Below are 20,083 nucleotides of genomic sequence, written 5' to 3'. Positions count from 1 at the left end.
CACTCGTCCAACCAAGACTGGTCACCAGTCCACTGAGTACCAGGCACAGTCAACATCATATGGGGGCGTGCGAGTGGTGTCCCTGAAGGTGTGACACGGGCTGAGATCTGAAGGATGAGCAGGAGTTTTCTAGGTGAAATGGAGAGGAAATGACTTTCCCTGCAGATGGGACAGGATACGTGAGGGCCTGTGACGGGCAAGAACAGCTGAGGACTGAAGAACTGAGCAAAAGCTGGCGTGGGCTGGCGTGGCGAGAACAAGAGGCAGGCAAGGTGTGCAGGCTCAGACCACACCAGTCCCAGCCAGGGTTTTGGTCTCCATCCAAAGAGCACAAGGAAAGAATTGAAGGGTTTTAACTGATGGAGTGAAGTGATTCGATTAGTTTGTGAAAGCTCACTCTAAAAGAAGGACACGTTATATGATTCCAACCCGATGATCACTGTGGAAAAGGCAAATCTATGGAGACAGTAAAACGATCGGTGGTTGGCAGGGGTTGGGGAGAAGAGGGGACGGATAGTCAGAGCACAGGGGAGTTTTAAGGCAGTGAAACTATTCTGGATAATACTATACTGGTGGATAATTGTCATCATGCTTTTGTCAAAACTCATAGCATATGCAACGCCAGGAGTGCACTCTAATGTAAACTATGGACTTCGGGTGATAATATGTCATGTGGGCTCATCAGTGGTAACAAATGTGCCACTCTCTAGTGTTTCCCTGTGCCTGTCTTTGGCCACTAGCATGTGACAGAGGGGGTGCTGTGGTAACTTCTAACTCTGGTTTTTAAGATATCAACAATTTCCACCCCTCTTGTAACTTGCCCACTTGAAAACCAGCTGCCATATAAGAAGCCTGACAATTCTAAGGCCACACTGCTGTGGAGAAGCTTGATAACCAGGTGGAGGGAGAGAGAGAGACCACATGGAAGGGCAATGAAGGCCCAAACAAGAGTGTGGAGCCTACTGGGACCTTCCTGCCCTAGCCAAGCCGCCAGCTGAAGGCAGCCCGGTGAGTCACCCAGCCAACACTGCACACAGCAGAAGAACCAGCTAACTGAGCCCTGCCTGATTTCCTGACCCACAGCCTTCAAGCAAATAAAATGGTTGTGGCTTAAAGCCACTAAGTGTTGGGGTCATTTGTTACACAGCAATTTATAGTTGAGACAGAGGGTAATGGCAGAAGCCAGGAGGCCAATAAGGAGGGTCCTGCAGAAATCCAGGTGAGAGAAAAATGAATTGGTCTACGGTAAAAGTAGTGGTGGAGAACTACAAAGCACTGACAAGAGAACAAGTTAGACATACACAGAGTCATTGTCAGAAGGAGAAACTCAAGAGTCTGCAGACCCTATGCACCCCAGTGACGGCAGTACTGGTTCCCTCTCTGAGGCTACCTGTTCCAGTGAAGGGCCACTGCCCAAGGGCTAACTCTGTTCTCAGATACTGCCATCAGTCTAAACACTACAGCAGGCAAAGGGATGTCTTCTAGAATGCCAGAAAATAGGCTTCATAGCGTAGACATATTATTCACTATCAAAACAAAGAAATGTCCCAGGAAAAATTGTTCATCTTCACATAACACCTAACATGTATACATTACATCACCGATGAGCAAGTACATTACGTACATACATTTATGTAGGAAACCTCTTGCCATTCATTCAACTCTCCTATGGAGCTGGAATTGCTACCCTCATTTACAATGGAGGAAACAATTATTGTTCTCTGGCCCCGTAGTCAGTAACTGGTAGAGCTACAGGTTGAACCTCTCACTTCTTGAGGCAAGTTCAAATTGATATTTTAATGACTGTTACTAACTCTCCACATTTATGTTAAAACTATGAAGAACAAATTAAAATAATATATTGCTCCACGTCTCACTTGTCCACCTGCTGTTCCTCTTCAGAGGCTCTGCGTGCAGTGTTCTTTAACGCGGGGTCCTTGGACTTCCTGGCCTTGGAATCTCACAGGCAGAGTTGGACAACATACAGTGTCTGGGTCCTACTCACGCACGCATCAGACTTTCTGGTAATAGAGCCTAAGCATCTGCATTTTAATGAGCAGGGCAGGGGGTTCCTAAAGTACTCCCTTCCATAGAAAAGTTTGCAAGTCACTGAACTGGTGGAGCGCCAAGCCCCCAGGACGTGGATGAACATGCTTCAGTGAAGAAAGGGAGTTAAAAAAACAGCTTAGCAAACTGTAATGGACACTCCACCCTGTTTCCTAAAGTAGGGAGGGGGTCCGAGATGGCCTCTTCCTCCCTTCCTCCACCCACCAGGCTCACCCTGGGGAGCCAGGAAAGGGAGGATGTACAAGAGGAGCTGTGGGCAGGGGAGGAACGGGCAGAGTGAACATTCAGAGAGCACTCACTATGTTTCAGGCACTAGCCGATGGTCCCTCTCTCAGTCCTCAAAGCGGGCATTAGGTCCATACTCCAATTGAAGAACCTCAGGAACTGAGGTTATGTGCACAGTCACACTCAAATAACAAGTGAGGAGTCAAGATCCGGAGCCAGGGCTGTTTGACACCAACGCTAGTGTTTTTCTCAACCTATTCCAACCAGGTGGAAGGGTTGTTTGACGTCAGATCACAGGAGTTTGAATCTCACTTGTCTACTAATCAGCCATGTGACCTGGGACTGGGCATCATTCTTCCTGGAAAGGGTGCCTTCACTTCTTTCAAAAGGGGATGAAATTTCCTGCCCCTGAGAAGTCCCCGGTACCCACTAGCCTTTTAGTAAAAAGTGATTGCTTCTGAATGAGGGAAGGTCAGAATTCCAAGACCAAAACGGTGATGGGATCACCAGGGCAACTTCTCCCACAGAGGACTGTGTGGAGCAAGTCTCGAGGTGGGGGAGGGGAGGGGAGGGAGGGCAGTGAAGTGGGACCCCCACACTGGAGACATTCCCTGGACTGGCTACAGCATGTGGGAGGGGTGTGTGTGTGTGTGTGTGTGTGTGTGTGTGTGTGTCTGTCTGGTGTGTGTGTGTGTGTGTGTGTGTGTGTGTGTGTGTGTGCGCGCGCGTGTGTGTGTGTGTGTGTGTGTGTCTGGTGGCCCCACAGGTCTCTTGCATCCATTTCTTATTCTGGGAATCAGAAGACACACTGTTTTTCTCCGTCAGAGCGCCGCTCCCTCTCCTGGGGGAGCTGGCAGATCGGCCGCTGGCCTGTTGGCTGGAGACGCACGGGCAGCCGAGCTTGGCATTTCTTTACAGACTCTCACTGTCTTTTCCTTGTGCAGCTCTCTTCCCGTTCCCACGCCCCACCTCTGCAACTCCCGGGGATCCTGCTTTCTCCAGCACCAGGGAGGGCAAAGGTCCTGGGCGAAGAGATAGACCGGGGCCTTCCCCACTACAAGGCTGCTCTGCTGGGACCCTCAATGACTCATTGTCCCCTCCCTGCGAGGGGAGGCGGTGGGTGGGCGGCGTGCTGGTCAACAAGTCCGCGCCTGGCGCAAGCTATGGCTGGAGTCCTCTCCATCGTGAGCTCTTTACTTAGCAAAGTTGTGGGAGTCTTATTTATTTGAAGGGTCTGTGGGTCCTGAATGTTTTCAGCAAAGTCTTCGGCACTGCGCCAGGCACTGGGGGACAATTTGGAAAAACGATCCTTATCCTGATCATCAAAGAAGGCACAGTCCAGCGGGAGACATGAGAAGTAAATAAATAGTAATTATGACCCTCCTGAATCAGTCACAGCGCAGGAAGGGCAATCAGAACACAAACACATAGCCATCGGTTAGGGCTGGTTCACTCCTTCCTTCAGTGAACAAATACTGGGAACCTGACATAAGACAAACATTGTTCTCAGGGCGGGGGATACAGTGGAAACAAAACAAGATTATATAATAGCATATCTATAACATATATATCATATATTTTATATATTTATTATATGTTATATTAGTATATGTATCTAATCTATATGTTACTTGATATATATTAATGTATAGATCTAGTCTATATGATGACAGCATATCTTGTCTCTCCATATAATAGTGTTATAATATTATATTAATGTATCGAATTCTAATTTATCCTCTCAATCAATTAATTATATCTCATCTATCTTTAATATCAGGCAGTGATAAACACTTGAAGAAATAAAATGCATAGTTGGACCTCAAGAGTGAGGACAGTGTGGTCTGGGAAGGTCTCTCTGAGGAGGTGGCATTTGATCAGAAACGTGAAAGGAAGTGGGAGAGGGAGGCGTGGTGACACCTGCACAAGTGTTTGAAGACGGAAGAGCAAGTGCAAAGACTTGTCAGCCAGACACCTAGTCCATACGAACCACTCAGAAGTAAGGACTTTACAGATGGAAGAGCCATGAGCCAGAAAGGTGGAGAGATTTATCCAGGGCCTCAAGGCTTGTAGAAGGCAGAGCTGCGACCCACCCCGTCAAGTCCGCGCTGCTTCTGTATGTGGGCTCTGGGCCACGAAGCTACACCACCTATCCTTGATGCTGTGAGCACAAAGTGTGTGTGTGTGTGGGGGGGGCGAATTCAACTTCAGGGAAGAAGACAGGTAAGAGGATGTGGAAACGTGGCCCTACATGAGTGTGTCAAGCCAAGGAATATTTCCTTCTTTGCCTCTTCTGGCCGCAAAGCTGCCCCTCACCTGCGTGCATGTCCACTCAAATCAAGAGAGAGAGAGAGAGAGACAGAGAGAGACAGAGAAAGAGAAAGAGAAAATGAGAGAGCAAGAGACAGAGAGACAGAGATGCTCTTCCTCAAATCCATGGGCTCGCTCTGCTGCCACTTTCTTCCCACCCTCCCCCTCCACGTTCACCAATTTTATGGTTGACAAATAAAAACTGTCTATATTTATGGCACATGGGATATTTTTAATGTATTCAAGGTGTACAATATGTTTTGATACATGTACACACTATGAAATGATTACCATATCCATCACCTCACATTGTTAACCATATTTTTAAATTTAGTTTCCTTGTTATTCATTTCTAGTTTTATACAATTGTGTTTTGAAAAGATACTTGATATGATTTCGACCTTCTTAAATGTGCTAAGACTTGTTTTGTGTCCTACCATATGATCTACCCTGGAGAATGCTCTGTGTGCCCTTGAGAATATGTAGTCTGCTACTGTTGGATAGAAGAAATGTCCTGCGAATGCCTGTTAGATCCATTGGTATAAAGAGCAGTTCAAGCCCAATGTTTTCTTATTGATTTTCTGTCTGTATGACCTATCCATTGTTAAAACTGGGGTACTGAAGTTCTCTACTATTATTGTATTGCTGTCTATTTCTTCTTTTAGACTTATTAATATTTATTTTATACATTTAGGTGCTCTGATGTTTGGTGCATATATATTTACTCTTGATGAATTGACACCTTTATCATTTCATACTGTCCTTCATGGTTTCTTGTTACAGTTTTTGACCTACAGTCTATTTTGTCTGATATAATTATTGCTATCTGCTCTCTTTTGGTTTCTATTTGCATGGGATATCTTTTTCCAACCCTCCACTTTCAGACTATGTGTGTCTTTAAAACTGAAGTGAGTGTCTTGTAGGAATAAGAGTGTTGGACCTTTTTTTTTTAATTCCTTCATCCACTCAGTGCCTTTTTCATTGGAGAATTTAATACATTTACATTTAAAGTAGTTATTGATAGGTAAGGACTTATTACTGCCATTTTGTTCATTGTTTTCTGGCTAGTTTATAGTTCCTTTTTTCCTTTATTCCTCTCCTGCTGTGTTCTTTTGAGACCTGATAATTCTCTGTAGTGGTATGATCTGAATACTTTCTTTTTTAGTTTTGTGCACCTACTATAGGTTTTTGCTCTATGGTTACCATGAGGCTTATGTAAAACATCTTATAGTTATAACAGCCTATTTTAAGCTAATAACAACTTTGATCATATACAAAAACTCTACTCTTTTACATATGTCTCCCTACATTTTATACTTTTTTCACATCACAGACATCTTTTTATACTGTGTATTCATTTAAAAATCATTGTAGTTACAGTTACTTTAAATCCTTTTGTCTTTTAAACTCCATACTTGAGTTAAAAGTGATTTCCATGCCACTATTGCAGTATTAGAGTTTTCTTAATCTGACCAAATACTGCCATTTAGCAATGAACTTTATACTTTCATATGTTTTCATGTTACTAATCAGTGCTCATTCATTTCACTGAATTCCCGTCATTTAAACGGGAATGGATGCTTGGACCTCTTTAGTATTTTTCTGACAAATGGTTGTCATATCTTTGCATAGCACTCATAATGAGGAACTTACTGCCTCTTTAAGCAGCTCTGACTATAAAACCGTCTCCCCCTTCTTAAAGAGGTAGTCCAGTGCCGTGGTGCCACACACAGGTTCCTGGGTCAAACTTCCTAAGCTTGAGTCCTAGCTTTACCACTTCCCGGTTGGAGACATCTTCATTCTTTTACCCAACTTATTGGTGCTTAAGCCTCCTTATCTAGAAAATGTGGATTATCCTAGTACATACCTTATAGGGTTGCTGAAAGAATGAAATGAGTCAATACATGTTAAGTGCTTGGAACAGTGCCTAGCCCGTAGGAAATGCAGTAAAGTATTCGTTAAATAAATAAAAATTCATGAATTCTGTGCGTGCAATTTCAGCTGGCTTAATCAAAAAGAAATGTTTTGGGGGGCAGGGGGAGAGGCTCAAATTTGGAGATGAGTCTGGATCCAGCACCTTGAATAATATCAGATCACTGACTCTCTCTCTCTCAGCTGTGTTTTCCTTTGCCTCAGCATATCATCCCCCCCCCCCAAGGAGAAACAGAGGTGGCCATCAGCAGTTTCAGGCATCCATCCACCAGCTCAGTAGCCCCACCAGAATGAATGTGCCTCTCAACCAAGAGTTCCAGCAAAAGTTTCACAATGGGTTCTCACTGGCCTGGCTTGGGTCCCAGCATGATACTCTGATTCTAGTTTTTTGGGTTTTTTGCAAGTTAAGAGGAGGGGAGATAGAGAGACAGACTCCCCCATACACTGAAACTGGGATCTACCTGGCAACCCCATCTGGGGATGATGCTCTGCCCATCTGGGGCCATGCTCACACCAGGGCTATTTTTAGCACCTGAGGCAGAGACTCAGTGCCCGGAGCCATCCTCAGCACCCGGGCTGATGCATTCAAACTAATTGAGTCATTGGCTGTGGGAGGGAAAAGAGAGAGAGAGAGAGAGAACTAGAGAGAGAGAAGGGAAGGGGGAGGGGTGGAGAAGCAGGTGGTTGCTTCTCCTGTGTGCCCTGACCGAGAATCGAACCCAGGGCATCCACACATCAGTTTGACGCTCTACCACTGAGCAAACCAGCCAGGGCCTGCCTGAGGAATATTTTAATGACTCCCTACCTACAGGACACACTGGGAGTCAGGCAGGGGGTACCAAGTTTGTGTGCATGTTCTCACAGGTCTGTAACCTTGACTTTGCCAAAGTAAGCTGCCTAGCTGAAACTGCAAGCAGCATCCTGGGCACAGACAGAATAAATCTCAACAGCCCCATGGACCCCTCCCTGAACCAGGAGCTTCGGCTCCACTTGCACTTCCCTCACAGCCTTGACTTCCCAAGGTTGCTCTTCCACCAGCAGCAGCAAGTGGGAGCTGGCCCACACCCTTCCTGCTCAAATGGAAGTCTGCAGGACTGGCTGCACTGGCTTCATCTGGAAGCTCGTAGGCAATTCAGAATCTCAGGTGCTACCTGAAGACCTAATGGATGAGAATCGGCCTTTGAACAAGATCTTCAGAGGTCTGTATGTATATGCTTGAGAAGCACAACTGTACTAGCTCTCTAGAGCTGCCATGACCAGGTACCACGGACTGGATGGCTTAAAGCAACAAATCTATTCTCGCACAGTTCTAGAGGATAGAAGTCTAAAATCAAAGTGTTGGGAGGACTGGAGAGCTGACAGACAACTTGTTTCATACCCGCGTCCCAGCTTCCGGTGACTGGTGGCTGTCCCTGGTGTTCCCTGGCTTGTAGGTCGATGGAGCACTCCAGTCTCTACCTCCATCAGCCTGACAGTTTCCCTGTGTCTCTGTGTCCAAATTTCCCTTTTCTTATAAGGACACCAGTTATGTTGGAGTAAGAGCCAGCTCTACTCCAGCATGACCTCATCTTAACTAATTACACTTTAACGGCCTTATTTCCATATCAGATCACATTTCGAGGTTCCAGGAGTTAGGAGATACATACATCTTTGGCAGGGAGAAGGGGGAGGGAGCAGGGGGACACAGTTTAACCCATGACAACTGTCTTTGAAACCTGCCATTCCTAAATGCTGCCGGGGCTAGCTGATTAAGAAACAATGGGAGCATCTTAACCAATTTATTTTTGTAAAAAAATTTGTAAATTCAGGAAGATGATGGCATGTCTGCCAGGAGGCTTGAAGATGTCTCTCTTTGCAAGGTGTTCCTTATTCAGGCAGCGCACCCAGCAGGATCCGCAGCTGGATACCTGACCCCGCCCCAGGCAGGGCCAACGTGAGAGCAGTCTGGGGCGGTCTTCCATCAGGCTGCCATTGGAATCACATGAGGAGCTTCGAAACTACTAATGCCCAAATCTTACCCTTAGGGAGTCTGGCATAATAGGTCTGGCATATTGCCTGGGCACCATGATTTTAAACATTTCCCGTGTGATTCTAATCTGCAGCCAAATTTGAGGACGAATGGGATAGATGGTCTAGTCTCCATACATTATAAAAGAAGACAATTCAATCCCTTTCCCAGAAAGGGAAGCAGGACATAAACACAAATAATCCAAGATGGGAACATATACGAATACCTACATTTTTCATTTTAGGTGTTTTTATAGTTCCTATGTACAAAGTGAGGCCACGGTGAGAAATAAATCAACGTGTGGATGTAGCACCATTCTCAAAACCTCCCATGATGGTGGACTATTTCTCATTGTAGTTTTGCCAATTTTTAAAGTATATTTCATGGTATTTTTATTTGGTGCTTATAAATTTAAAATGATCTCTTCTAGGTAAATGAATCCTTTATCAAAATGGATTTCTTTCTTTTCCCTAGTAATGCTTTTCATCTGGAAATCTATTTTTCCCCTTGTGTTAATACAGCAACACTGACTAGCTCTCTTTTGCCCAGTAGTTAGTTATGTGCTAGGTCTGTTTTTCGGTTCTTTAACTTTTAAAATTTCTATATTCTTATGTTTTAGCTGAATCTCTTGAATGGAATAGAGTTGGGTTTTTTAAAATCTACTCTGATTTTTAAAAAATCTACTCTGATCTTGCTGCAGATGCTCTGTAAATTAGAGCATTTAACCATTTACATTTAATGTAATTACTGATGTACACTGGTGATATAATCAAGATTTAACAACTCGGTCCTTTGCGGAGAGTGCAGTTCTCACAAGGGACCATGAGAGGGCAGCTCTAGGGGACTCAGGCATTTACAGATAAAGAGACAGAGGGGACCCAGTATCTGCTCCCTGTGGTTCTACCACTGCTTCCTAGTATGTGTCTCTCCAACAATTTTGGGCATCCTCTGACCATGGGAGGAACAGGGGTGTGGACTGGGAACAGGAGTGCAGTGAACTGGGAGAAAAAAGAGCAGCCCAATGACCATGCCTATCTGTGGTGTAAGGGTGGTTGAAGCCATTCAGAGGGCTCAGGGCAGGAGCTATTTGTCAACTTGTAAAGAAAATATTTTAATAATGAGTACTGCTGTACAAGCCATTCGCAATGATATCAGCGTGCTGATATATTTGGATTTAAGTCTACCATCTTATTTTATTTATAACACCTGTTCTATGTTGGTATCTCTCTCCTTTCTTGCCTTTTATTATTTTTTTCTCTCTTATACTTTTTAATCCTTTGAGTAGTGAGTTTTTTTCATGCTTGCTAACCCCTGGGAGTATTTCTTCGAAAAAGAAAATTAGTTCCAGTTCCAGTTTTATTAACGTAAAATCATGTTTGTTTCATAACCAATTTATGGAAACAAGAAGAACATATATTTGCCTTTTTTTAATGTTGCCTTAACACACATACGATCAACCTCTGGCTGGTCAGGAGGCACGAGGACGTATATGAACATTCGTACTACTCAAAGGGTCAAGTACTACACTGTTTTTTCTCTTTTTAGTAGTTAATTACCTAGAAATTACATGATTCAGCTTTGACTTTTCATAGCTTGTTTTTAATCAATATATTGACTTTCCTTCCTGAAAGGGCCTCAGATCACCTTCATTTCCCCCCAATCCCTACTAACTGTTGTATACTTTAATCCTTCATAAGACATTAGTAGTAGTAGTAGTAGTAGTAGTAGTAGTATTTTGAGGACATTTATGAACATTTACCAACTCTACTCTTCATTCTTTTTGCCGCTTTAGGTTATTCTGGGGTTGTTTTCTCGTTGCCTAAAGCACATACTTTACAAGATTCCTTACTAAGGGTCTTCTCTTTGTAAATGTTTTTATTTTGCCTTCATTCATAAAAGTTGTTTCCCCGAGGATGGAATTACAGGTTGGCAGTCTTCTTCCGGTCCCCAAAGATATCATTCCACCCTGCTGCCTGGGAGCTGGCTGTCAGTCTATCAGTCCAGTCAAAGCAATCTGCCTTTTAAAACCTGGCTGCTTTTTCTTCATCTTTCTGCACTATTGGGTAAACAAGTGTTTTTTGTTTGCTTGCTTGTATTGGGGCAACGCCATGTGTGTATAGTCTATGGAAGGCTGTGAGTGCTTGCCCTCAGGATGACAGACTGCAAATTGCTGATTGCTTTCCTGCTTGGGAGGGGCCATTACTTATTATTGTTTGCTAGAGAAGGGGTCCCCCCCCCAGCCTGTTTTGCTGGACAGTGCAGAGAGAGAGAGGGAGTGCTGAGGTGCTTGGGAGCCCTGAGAAAGAAAAGGAAGCGGTCTTCCCTGCCTGTTTGCTCGTCCACTAGCCCACTATTTTCTGGCTCCACAATTCTTTCACCGTCTGCCCGAATCCAACGAGAACCTGCATGGCCATGGTGGTGGCCACTGGCCTTACATGCACTCACACTATTGTGTCTTGGTATTCTTTTTATTTAGTCTCCTTTAACCCTTTGAGTAGTGAGCTTTTTTCATGTTCGCTGACCCCTGGGAGTTTTGTTGTTGTTTTTTCAAAAAATGAAATTAGTTCCAGTTACAGTTTTATTAACTTAAAATCATGTTTGTTTGATAGCTAATTTACAGAAACAAGAAGAACTATACATTTGCCTTTTTTAAATGTTGCCTTACACATTTTTAAAATAAATCGATCATATTCTGGATGGTCAGGAGGCACAAGGATGTACACGAACATTCGTACTACATAAAGGGTTAAATCTGATGAGCTTTGCCTGACCTGTGGTGGCGCAGTGGATAAAGCATCGACCTGGAAATGCTGAGGTCGCCGGTTCGAAACCCTGGGCTTGCCTGGTCGCGGCACACATGGGAGTTGATGCTTCCAGCTCCTCCCCCCTGTCTCTCTCTCCTCTCTCTCTCCCTCTCTGTCTCTCGCTCTCCTGTTCTCTCTCCTCTCTAAAATGAATTAAAAAAAAAATTAAAAAAAAAATCTGATGAGCTTCTGTTTTTGGTGTTTTGATATCTTTCTGAAAGATGCCGAGCCATCTTTTCTTATTGTACTGCCTCTGCTCCATTCTCCTTTCCCCGGCTTGAGGCCGATTGAATCAATGTTAGACCTGCTCCTGTGATCTAACCATCTCCAATGGTTCTAGATTCCAATGTTTTCTCTCTGCTTTCTTTGGGATAATTTCTTCAGCTCTACATTTCACTTTATTTACATCTTTTCAAAGGTGTTTAATATTCTATTAAACACAATGCATCCTATGATCTGGATTATTGTATTTTTCACTTCTAGAAGCTCTATTTTTTTAAAGTTAGTTGTGTCACTTTTATAGTTTTCTATTCCTTACAGATATCTTCAAGCCTGATTTTTTCAACTTAGTATGTAGCTTTAATTTTACAAATCTATGCCTAATTATTCCAATATCTGAGATATGAGGGTTTCTTTCTGTTGTCTATTGCTTTTGTTTCTTCTCATAGTGTCTGTGTCTGGTTATCTTTGACTATGTGCTAGCTATTGTACAAAAAAAAAAACCCATCTGAATAATTTATGTGAAGCCTAGGATAAAAGTGCCTTCCTCCACATAAGATTGCTTTTATTTCTGGCATGTCTGGGATCACCATAAACTGAATTGAATGCTTAAGGTTCTCTGGAAGACCAATAAAACTGCAACTCAAGCTGCAATTACTTGTGAGGGTTCATCTACTTGTAATTCACATTCACCTCAAAGTTGTAGTCCTTTGGGTTTCGGCTTATTGTGGGGAGGGTCTAGAATTACATTCCCCACCTTGAGTGGTTCTGGGTGTTGATTTCGGTCTCCCTTGGCCTGATAGGCTATCAAAAGCAATGTTAAAATTTGCCAGACTAAGCAAATACTCTCAGGAAGAACATAGCTTTTGTACTCACTTATCTCTTTGGGTTTCAGTTTCCCCATCATTCTCTTCCTAGTAATTCTTTGTCATGCCAACCTGTTGATGACTTTGAAGATTATTATTATTATTATCTAAAACCAGTTCTTAAATTGTTTTCAGTTGAATTTAGTCCAAATAATCTAATCCAACAATAATGGAAATAGGAAGCCATGCAATGTCTTTTCTTGATACAAGATAGGCATTCAGTAAATGATAGAAGGATTAGTTGAATTATTGTAATTTCACAGACATGCTCTTTTTGCCTGTCTGCATTCACAAAGGCTGTTTTCTACTCTTAGAATGCATAGAATACCCATAGTCTACCAGTTGACAAGGCTTAGAATAAATGCCACCTTTCCCTCAAAGTTCTTTCTGTTTTCTCTGCTTTCTCAAATCTGAATCCTATTTCTTGCCCATCCAAACCCTCACAAGACTCAGTCTGCACCAAGTCTGCACCATCCTCTGGGTATTCAATTAAATAGAAATATATCAGCATAACTATTTATTTCTCCTGTGAATTTCTACTTTCTTGACATTTCTGGCTTCTCAAGAATTCCTACACTTCCCCTCCAGTTCAGCACACATTCATTATAAACAGATTTCTTGGAAAATATCTTATCCAGTACTTTTAGGTTCGATATCCTCGAAGGGGATTCTCGGAACATTCAGGGAGCCGTACTGCTGGAAGCGGGATGCATTTCATTCTAATAAGCCCTCGCAATAGTGTCACACGTTAGAACTAACAGGAGGCTCTCAGGTGTGTGCCTCCTACTTCAGTGCTGCTACCATTGTGCTGCTGATGACAATCAGGGGGCAGGAGAGTATTAAGGGATGCAACCAAATAGAGCCACAAAGCCAGAAATAGAACACAGTTTTTCTCTCCAAGCCCATGGCTCATGCAGGACACCCTACTTTACATCCACATATTACTTGTGCCGCTGGTCATTTCTATCACAACAACACCCGAAACTCTAGCAGTAGACATTCCACACGGGAAAGCACAGGTAGCTCAGGAGTTGGGTCGCGGGCACTAAAAGGGGTTAGCCATGCAAGGTATTCCATGCTCACCTTTCTCAGGGGAAGGTCTGCTGTATCCCTGTCCTCCTTACCTCACAACCTTGGTCCCATTTCTCACGACCTGCATGTCCACCATACAGCCCCCAGTAACATAGGCAGCTAGGTTCAACTCTGAGAATTCAGCCTGAAGGAGAAAGCAAAACAAAGTGGGATTGAGCAGATATTAATGACGCTAAGAACTGCAAACATTCATTGGGTACTTACATGTGCCAAGGACCCATTTAGAGCTCACCTGAAACTTAGGAAGTTGGCAAAATTATTTACTGCCTTTGTTGAGAGATGAGGAAGCCGAGGTGCAGAGAAGCATTGTGACACGTCCAAGGTTACATAGTTAATAAAAGGCAAAGTTGGATTGAAACCTACATGTCTCTGATCAAAGACCCATGCTTTTCACCACTGCTAATTTCTACCTGCTTGAAGGTAGAAGAAGCAACTCTAGCTCTGGGACTAGAATAGGCAAAATGCTACTCAACCCAACATTTTCTCTAGACTTCTTCAGCTTCGTGCCAACCTGCGGTGTGGCGTTGCAGCTGTGTGACCACTTGTCACTCTTAACAGCACCCTCCTCAGGTTACCTGCCATCTGTTCCCTTTTTTGCTCACAGCCCCTCCCCTCACTCTGTCTACATGGTTACAGCAGGAGCACCATGTCTGTGCACTGAAATATTGTTTTCCAGGTCACATTTGATGGCATTGGCACCTGACCCAGGGTGGGAATAAGATGCCCCTCCATTAGAATTAGGATCTGCTGAGCGATTCATGCAGTTTTTTCCAAGGAGGATGTATCTTTAATACACAAAACTGAGTGCAATTGGGGACCACGTTTTTTGACATCTAGATTGCAGAAGCACAAAAACTGAGGGGAAGGGGGAGGGGAGGGGAGAGGAGGGGAAGGGAGGGGAGGGGAGGGGACCAGCCACAGTCACCACAGAGGGGCAGACGCAAAAGATGGGGAGTATCTTGATGGTATGTGCCAGCTACAATCTTGTCCTTGGATTTTATGGGATGCCTCTGTACAGTGGTGGGATTCAAATAATTTAACAGCTGGTTCTCTGCCCTAATTACCATTTTAACTATAAAAAAAATGATATACCAAAAGGCAGTTTATTATTTCATGCATTTAATACTTAAATAAGAATAAGAGGTACACAAAACTAAATTATTATAAGAAAAAGTTTTAAAATATTAATGAAAATATATTAAATAATACCTGGCAAAAACAATAAAACTGTTATTTAAAATATTGCCATATTGCTTCTTGATTGGCATCCTCGGTTGCAGTTTTATTCACCTATGGATGGAACGAACATTACTGCAGGCACTTAGAATGAATATGCTGTTGCACAGACGAATACTGAAAAAGAGTAAGAAATATAAATCTGTGATTTCCACATTGGGCAGCAGCCCAGGCGCCCACCTTAGAGAGAATCCTGATTACAAGTGCCATTCTAACAACCACTTCACCGAATTCAACCAAAAATTAGGTATCGGTTTTGCCAGACCGGTGCAAACCAGCTGAATCGCACCACTGCCTCTGTATCCTTATAAGTTCCTCTTTGTTTTATTATCTAAGCAAGATTTAATGAATTTCTGTTGTTTGCAACCAAAGTCCTATGGAATACATCCCTCCTAGCAGATTATATGCTCCCTCTGGGGACGGCACTTTGTGTTAGGATCACCTGTATTAGTTTCCCATAGCAAAGCACCACCACCTGTCAGCTTAAACAGCGCAATTCTCAGTTCCGGAGGCTAGAAGTCCAAAATCAGGGTGTCCGCAGGGTTGGTTCTTTCTGAGGGCTGTGAGGAACTGTTCCAGGCCTCTCTCCTTGGCTTGTAGATGGCGGCCACCTTCTTCCCATGTTTCATCACACTGTCTTCCCTGAACACGTGCCTGTGTATCCAGCTCCCCTTTTATTAATAAGGAACTGGCCTAGAACCTACCACATGACCTCATTTTAATTTGACTACCCCTAAAAAAATCCTATCTCCAAATAAGCTCACATTCTAAGGTACTAGGGGTTAGAAATTACATGAATTTCAGGAAGACAAAACTCCACCTGTTACCCCATCCTAGAAAGTGCAGAGTACTAAACTGTCCCTTTTACACAGTAGATAGCAAAGGCTATTTCTTTGGATTTAATGAGTAAAGATAATTGCTCCCATATATAAAACACTCATGGGGTGCCAGACACTGTGCTAAGCATTTTGCATGTATGTACAGTATTCATTTAATCCTCACACTTGCCCAGATTAAATAAAAGGGGCAGAGTGAGATGAACAATTTGCACAAGGTCACCAAGTAAGAAGCAGAGCTGGGATTTAGACCCAGGAGGTCTGGCTCCAGCCTGTGCTTTTCATTGCTGCCGGCCCACCCCCACCCCCGCCACTGCCTCTGCTGTTTAGTTGAATAAGGCGTTAGGTAGATCACAACTGGAAATTTTAGGGACCTAAAAATAACCGATTTAAAGAGAAAAACAAGTTTACATTGAAGGGAAATATCATTTCATGGTGACTTAAATGTATCCCCTTGGAAACATTTAACAGAAACTATGACCAAAGACCAAGCCATCTCCCCAGATGGTCTTAAAGCAAACCCAGAGTGCTCACGGCTCTTGCTCTAATGACCTCATTATGCTGTAGTAAGGCAAAAAGCAAATAGCCCTGGTAGTGAGTCCAGGTTAGTAAATAGTGGTAATGACCTAGTTATTAAGTCTAAAGCCTTAAAAATGCAGTGTTTAAGATACTTCATTGGCAAGATTACAATGAGGCATTAGGGGGAAAAAAGTTGATGCTTATGTTTGTGGAGAAAAAGAAGTTAGCAGAATCGCCGGGCACCAAGCAGAGGAAGAAACGGAGTGAGTCCGAATCTTCGATAGAGTTTTTGACTCAAAGGTGGCAGAGCCCCAGCGGCTATCTTACTGCACAGAGAGATCCCTGGACAGAAGACACACTTGGGCTTGACATACAAGTGAGAAGTTCCTGTTGATCAGATTGGGTGTGTATAGTTAGTCCTGGTTTTTGAGTAATTATGAGAGGTAACTGCCTGAGTTGTGCCGCCTCGAGCACAGAGAGCTGGGGTAGCAAAGCAAGGGCGTTCATCTGTATTTAGCTTTCTAAAAACTTCAACACTCTGGAAATGAACATGGGATTCGAGCCACTTCTCCCTTAAGAGCATGACAGCCCTCCTGATAGAATCTTTTAAAAAAGCAGCTAATTTTGAAGAGTTTTAGAGCTCTTACAGAAACTGTAGTGGGTTGAATTGTATCCTCCCCGCAAATACGTCCACATCCAAACAGATGATACCTGGTAAGGTGATCTTTACTGGAAACAGTGTCCTTGCAGATGCAATTAAGGATCTCAAGATGAGATCATCCTGTACAAAGGTGGGCCATAAAACCAATGACAAGTCCTCATAAAAGAAGTGGGCGGAGAGAGAGACCCAAGAAAGAGGGCCATGGCCATGTGGAGACGAGGGCAGAGACTGGAGTTACACTGCCACAAGCCAAGGAACTCGAGGCCTTACTAGAAGCTAGGAGAGGCAGGAGGGACCCTCCCCTACAGCCTACAGGGGAGTGCAGACCGGCCGGCACCTGGATTGCAGACTGCTAGCCTCCAGAACTGGGAGAGAATACATTCGTGTTGTTTGAAGCTACCAAGTTAATGGTAATTTGTTATGACAGTCCTAGGAAATGAATACAATAATTTTGGAAATGAAATACAATTTCAGTATTGCATGTAAAGGCATCAGAGTTCAAAGAAGGTCAGTGTGGTTAGGTAAGGCTCCTTTATTCCCTTCATCTAACACATACATATATGCATATATATATATAATATTATATATAGACATTTTCTCTCTCTCTCTCTCTCTCTCTCTCTCACACACACACACACACAATAAAACACCAGCCATTCACTTATATTGTAAAACACTATCATCGGAGTCACTTAAATTTTCAGAGTAACTAAACCTTACACAGTAAGCTCTGTGGTATGTATAAAGGAATATTCAGAAAGACTGCAACCGATGGTAAACTGGACAATATATTAGCTGATGGGTTTGGTCAGGTTAGTAACTGCTTTGAATCCTAGTTTTGACATCTTCAAAATGGAGATATTAATATCAATAATGCCTCTGTTTAAAAGTTTTTGTAAAGATTCAATATAATGTATATGAAACACCTAGCACAGGGCTGAGACATAGAAGGAAGATCTCTGTAAACAGCTGCCATTATTATTTCCAAGTATTTCACTGTCTTTGTAAGACTAAACTGAACATACAAAAATGGTATAACCAGAAAAAAGAGCCACCCCTTCAAATATGTATAACATAAAATTATAAAAATATATGGAGGTACATAATATAAAGAGTTAGGACTTCTGCTTATGGCTATAATTAATTAACAGGGACTATATTTATACTCTACAGACACAATATATCTATTAATTAGTAGTTTTCAGTGGACAATGGGCATGGGAGGACTATGACCCCTGCGAAAAGGAAATGACTGAAATTATCCCTGTGATTACTCGGGCAGACAGCCTGGAGGCAGTTTTTAGGCAGCACAGTAGCGTGGGAGAATGCCAACAGGCTGGCTCTCTCATGGAGAAAAAGACCCCAGGGAGATCTGCAAGTCTCCGAGTGCTGATCTGAGCATGCATGAAAGGAAAGAACCATCAGAAAAACAAACCCAGTAGACTCAACACTCTCCAGAGCTCACGCACGCTGGGAGTAGTTCATGTTCGCTTAGCTAGAGTGTAAAGACCTTGTAACATGAGTGAGGTCCTCAAGGTTTAGTAGTGGGGCTAACTGAGCCCTGGACTACAGCACGCTCTAGCTCTAGGATGTCCAATTTGTCCTAGTTTGCTAGGGGCACTCCCAGTTTTAAAACTGAAAGTCCTTCTTCTCAGAAACTCAGCTCTAGTTTTTAAAGGAAAGTGTCATGTCCTGGGAACCCCCTTAGTCCCGGACACAGTGGGATGTTTAATCACCCTATGAAGACACCGCGGGATGATTAATCACCCTATGAAGATATATCTTAAGAAAAGTTTAGAGGCATGCCCGGAAGGTATCAAGTTTATCCCAAGAAACTGAGCTGCATCCCAGAACAAAGTCCAATAATACGTAAAGGTGTACAACAAGATTCAACACCCAACATGTTAGCTTCACAATGTAAAGCTTATGACACCAATCATAAATTACCAGGCATGCCGTGAAGCAGGAAAAGACCCACGATTAAGAGAAATCAATTAGTAGGAACAGACCCAGAAATAAGATGCATGATTGGAAGAGCAAAAATGCATGTTAAAAATTAGAAAGCTAATTAAAACAGCTATTATAAATATGCTCCACATAGTCAAGGATGTAGAAAAAAAACCCAAAATATTAACATGACAGGAAAAACATGGAAAATTTTAAAAATGAAAAATGAAAACTTCAGAGATAAGAATATAATATCTTAAATGAAAAATGCATTGTATGAAATTAACAGTGAGAGAAAGAAATATAGACTATAAAAAATAAATTCCAGGAACAAAAATACTAAAAATAAAAACAAAACTCAAAAACCACCCAACCAACCGACTAACCAACCAAACAAAAAACCCCACCTCGGTGAGCTATGGGACAATATTAAACAGCCTGATATATGTGTGCCTGAAGTTCCCAGAACAAGGAGAAAGGGACATAAATAAATATTTAAAAGAAAATTAGCCATAATAATAATAATAATCATATTTGTAAATCCCTTTTGCATATCATTTTCACAGATTCCAGAAATTAGGGCGTAGACATCTTTGGGAGGCCACTGGGAAACACTAAAAAGGCTGCAGAGGAGGGGAATGATTAGATATTTAACCACAAATATTTCTGCAGCATTTTCTAAGTTCCAGGCTCTGTTATCAGTGCTAGATATGGTTGGAATCATATCCACTAACAAAATCTCTTCTACAGTCCTTTAGAGCAGAGATATTAAGCAACTGTTTATAATTCAATACATGTCCTGTTCATAGAAAACACACATGCACGCACTTCCAGGCACAGAGACACAATCGGGACAAGATGGACCGCTGTCAGTGTCCCGTAGGGTCTTTCCCGGCAGGTGTGGGAGGCCAAGCAATGTTACTGAAAGCATGGGATATCCGCGTCTCCTTGCTAAGAATTACATTTGCAGTGATAATGGTGTTAATGACAAAAGGGAAAATGGCAAATGCAGTCATCATTATTATAATAAATTGAAAAATGCTATGAGGCCAACCGATCAATGAGAAAGAAATGGAAACTGGGACTTGAAATTGGATGACTGACCGACGTACACAAGAAACCAAAAATGTGTGGGAATGGGGAGGTAGCAGCTATCAGCCTTGACTGTGAAGCTGGACTGAAGGAGGATTTCAACACAAAGAGATGCTGTCCAGAGTTCCTGAAACAAGGCAAGGTGCTGGCAGACACACTGCTCTGGAATCCAGGGGTGGCTGATAAGATACTGGATATTCCTGTCAGTTAGTAAAGACCTATTTGGTCCAAACTGTACCCATAAGCCCTTTGGGAATGCCCCTTTCCAT

General features: G+C 42.8%; 1 protein-coding gene across 1 annotated transcript in view; it reads right to left on the bottom strand.

Annotated features, from left to right (window-relative positions):
• Positions 1-20,083, bottom strand: part of SYN3 (synapsin III) — a 443,069-nt gene that overhangs the window by 345,242 nt on the left and 77,744 nt on the right. Inside the window, exon 4 of the mRNA XM_066259929.1 lies at positions 13,556-13,647. Within this exon, the coding sequence (XP_066116026.1) occupies positions 13,556-13,647 (92 nt within the window). The remainder of the gene's footprint in view (positions 1-13,555; positions 13,648-20,083) is intronic.

Source organism: Saccopteryx bilineata, chromosome 1 (assembly GCF_036850765.1).
Source record: "Saccopteryx bilineata isolate mSacBil1 chromosome 1, mSacBil1_pri_phased_curated, whole genome shotgun sequence".
NCBI classification, from domain to species: domain Eukaryota; kingdom Metazoa; phylum Chordata; class Mammalia; order Chiroptera; family Emballonuridae; genus Saccopteryx; species Saccopteryx bilineata.
The sequence above is the reverse complement of the archived record's forward strand: the minus strand, read 5'-3'. Positions and strand labels throughout refer to the sequence as shown.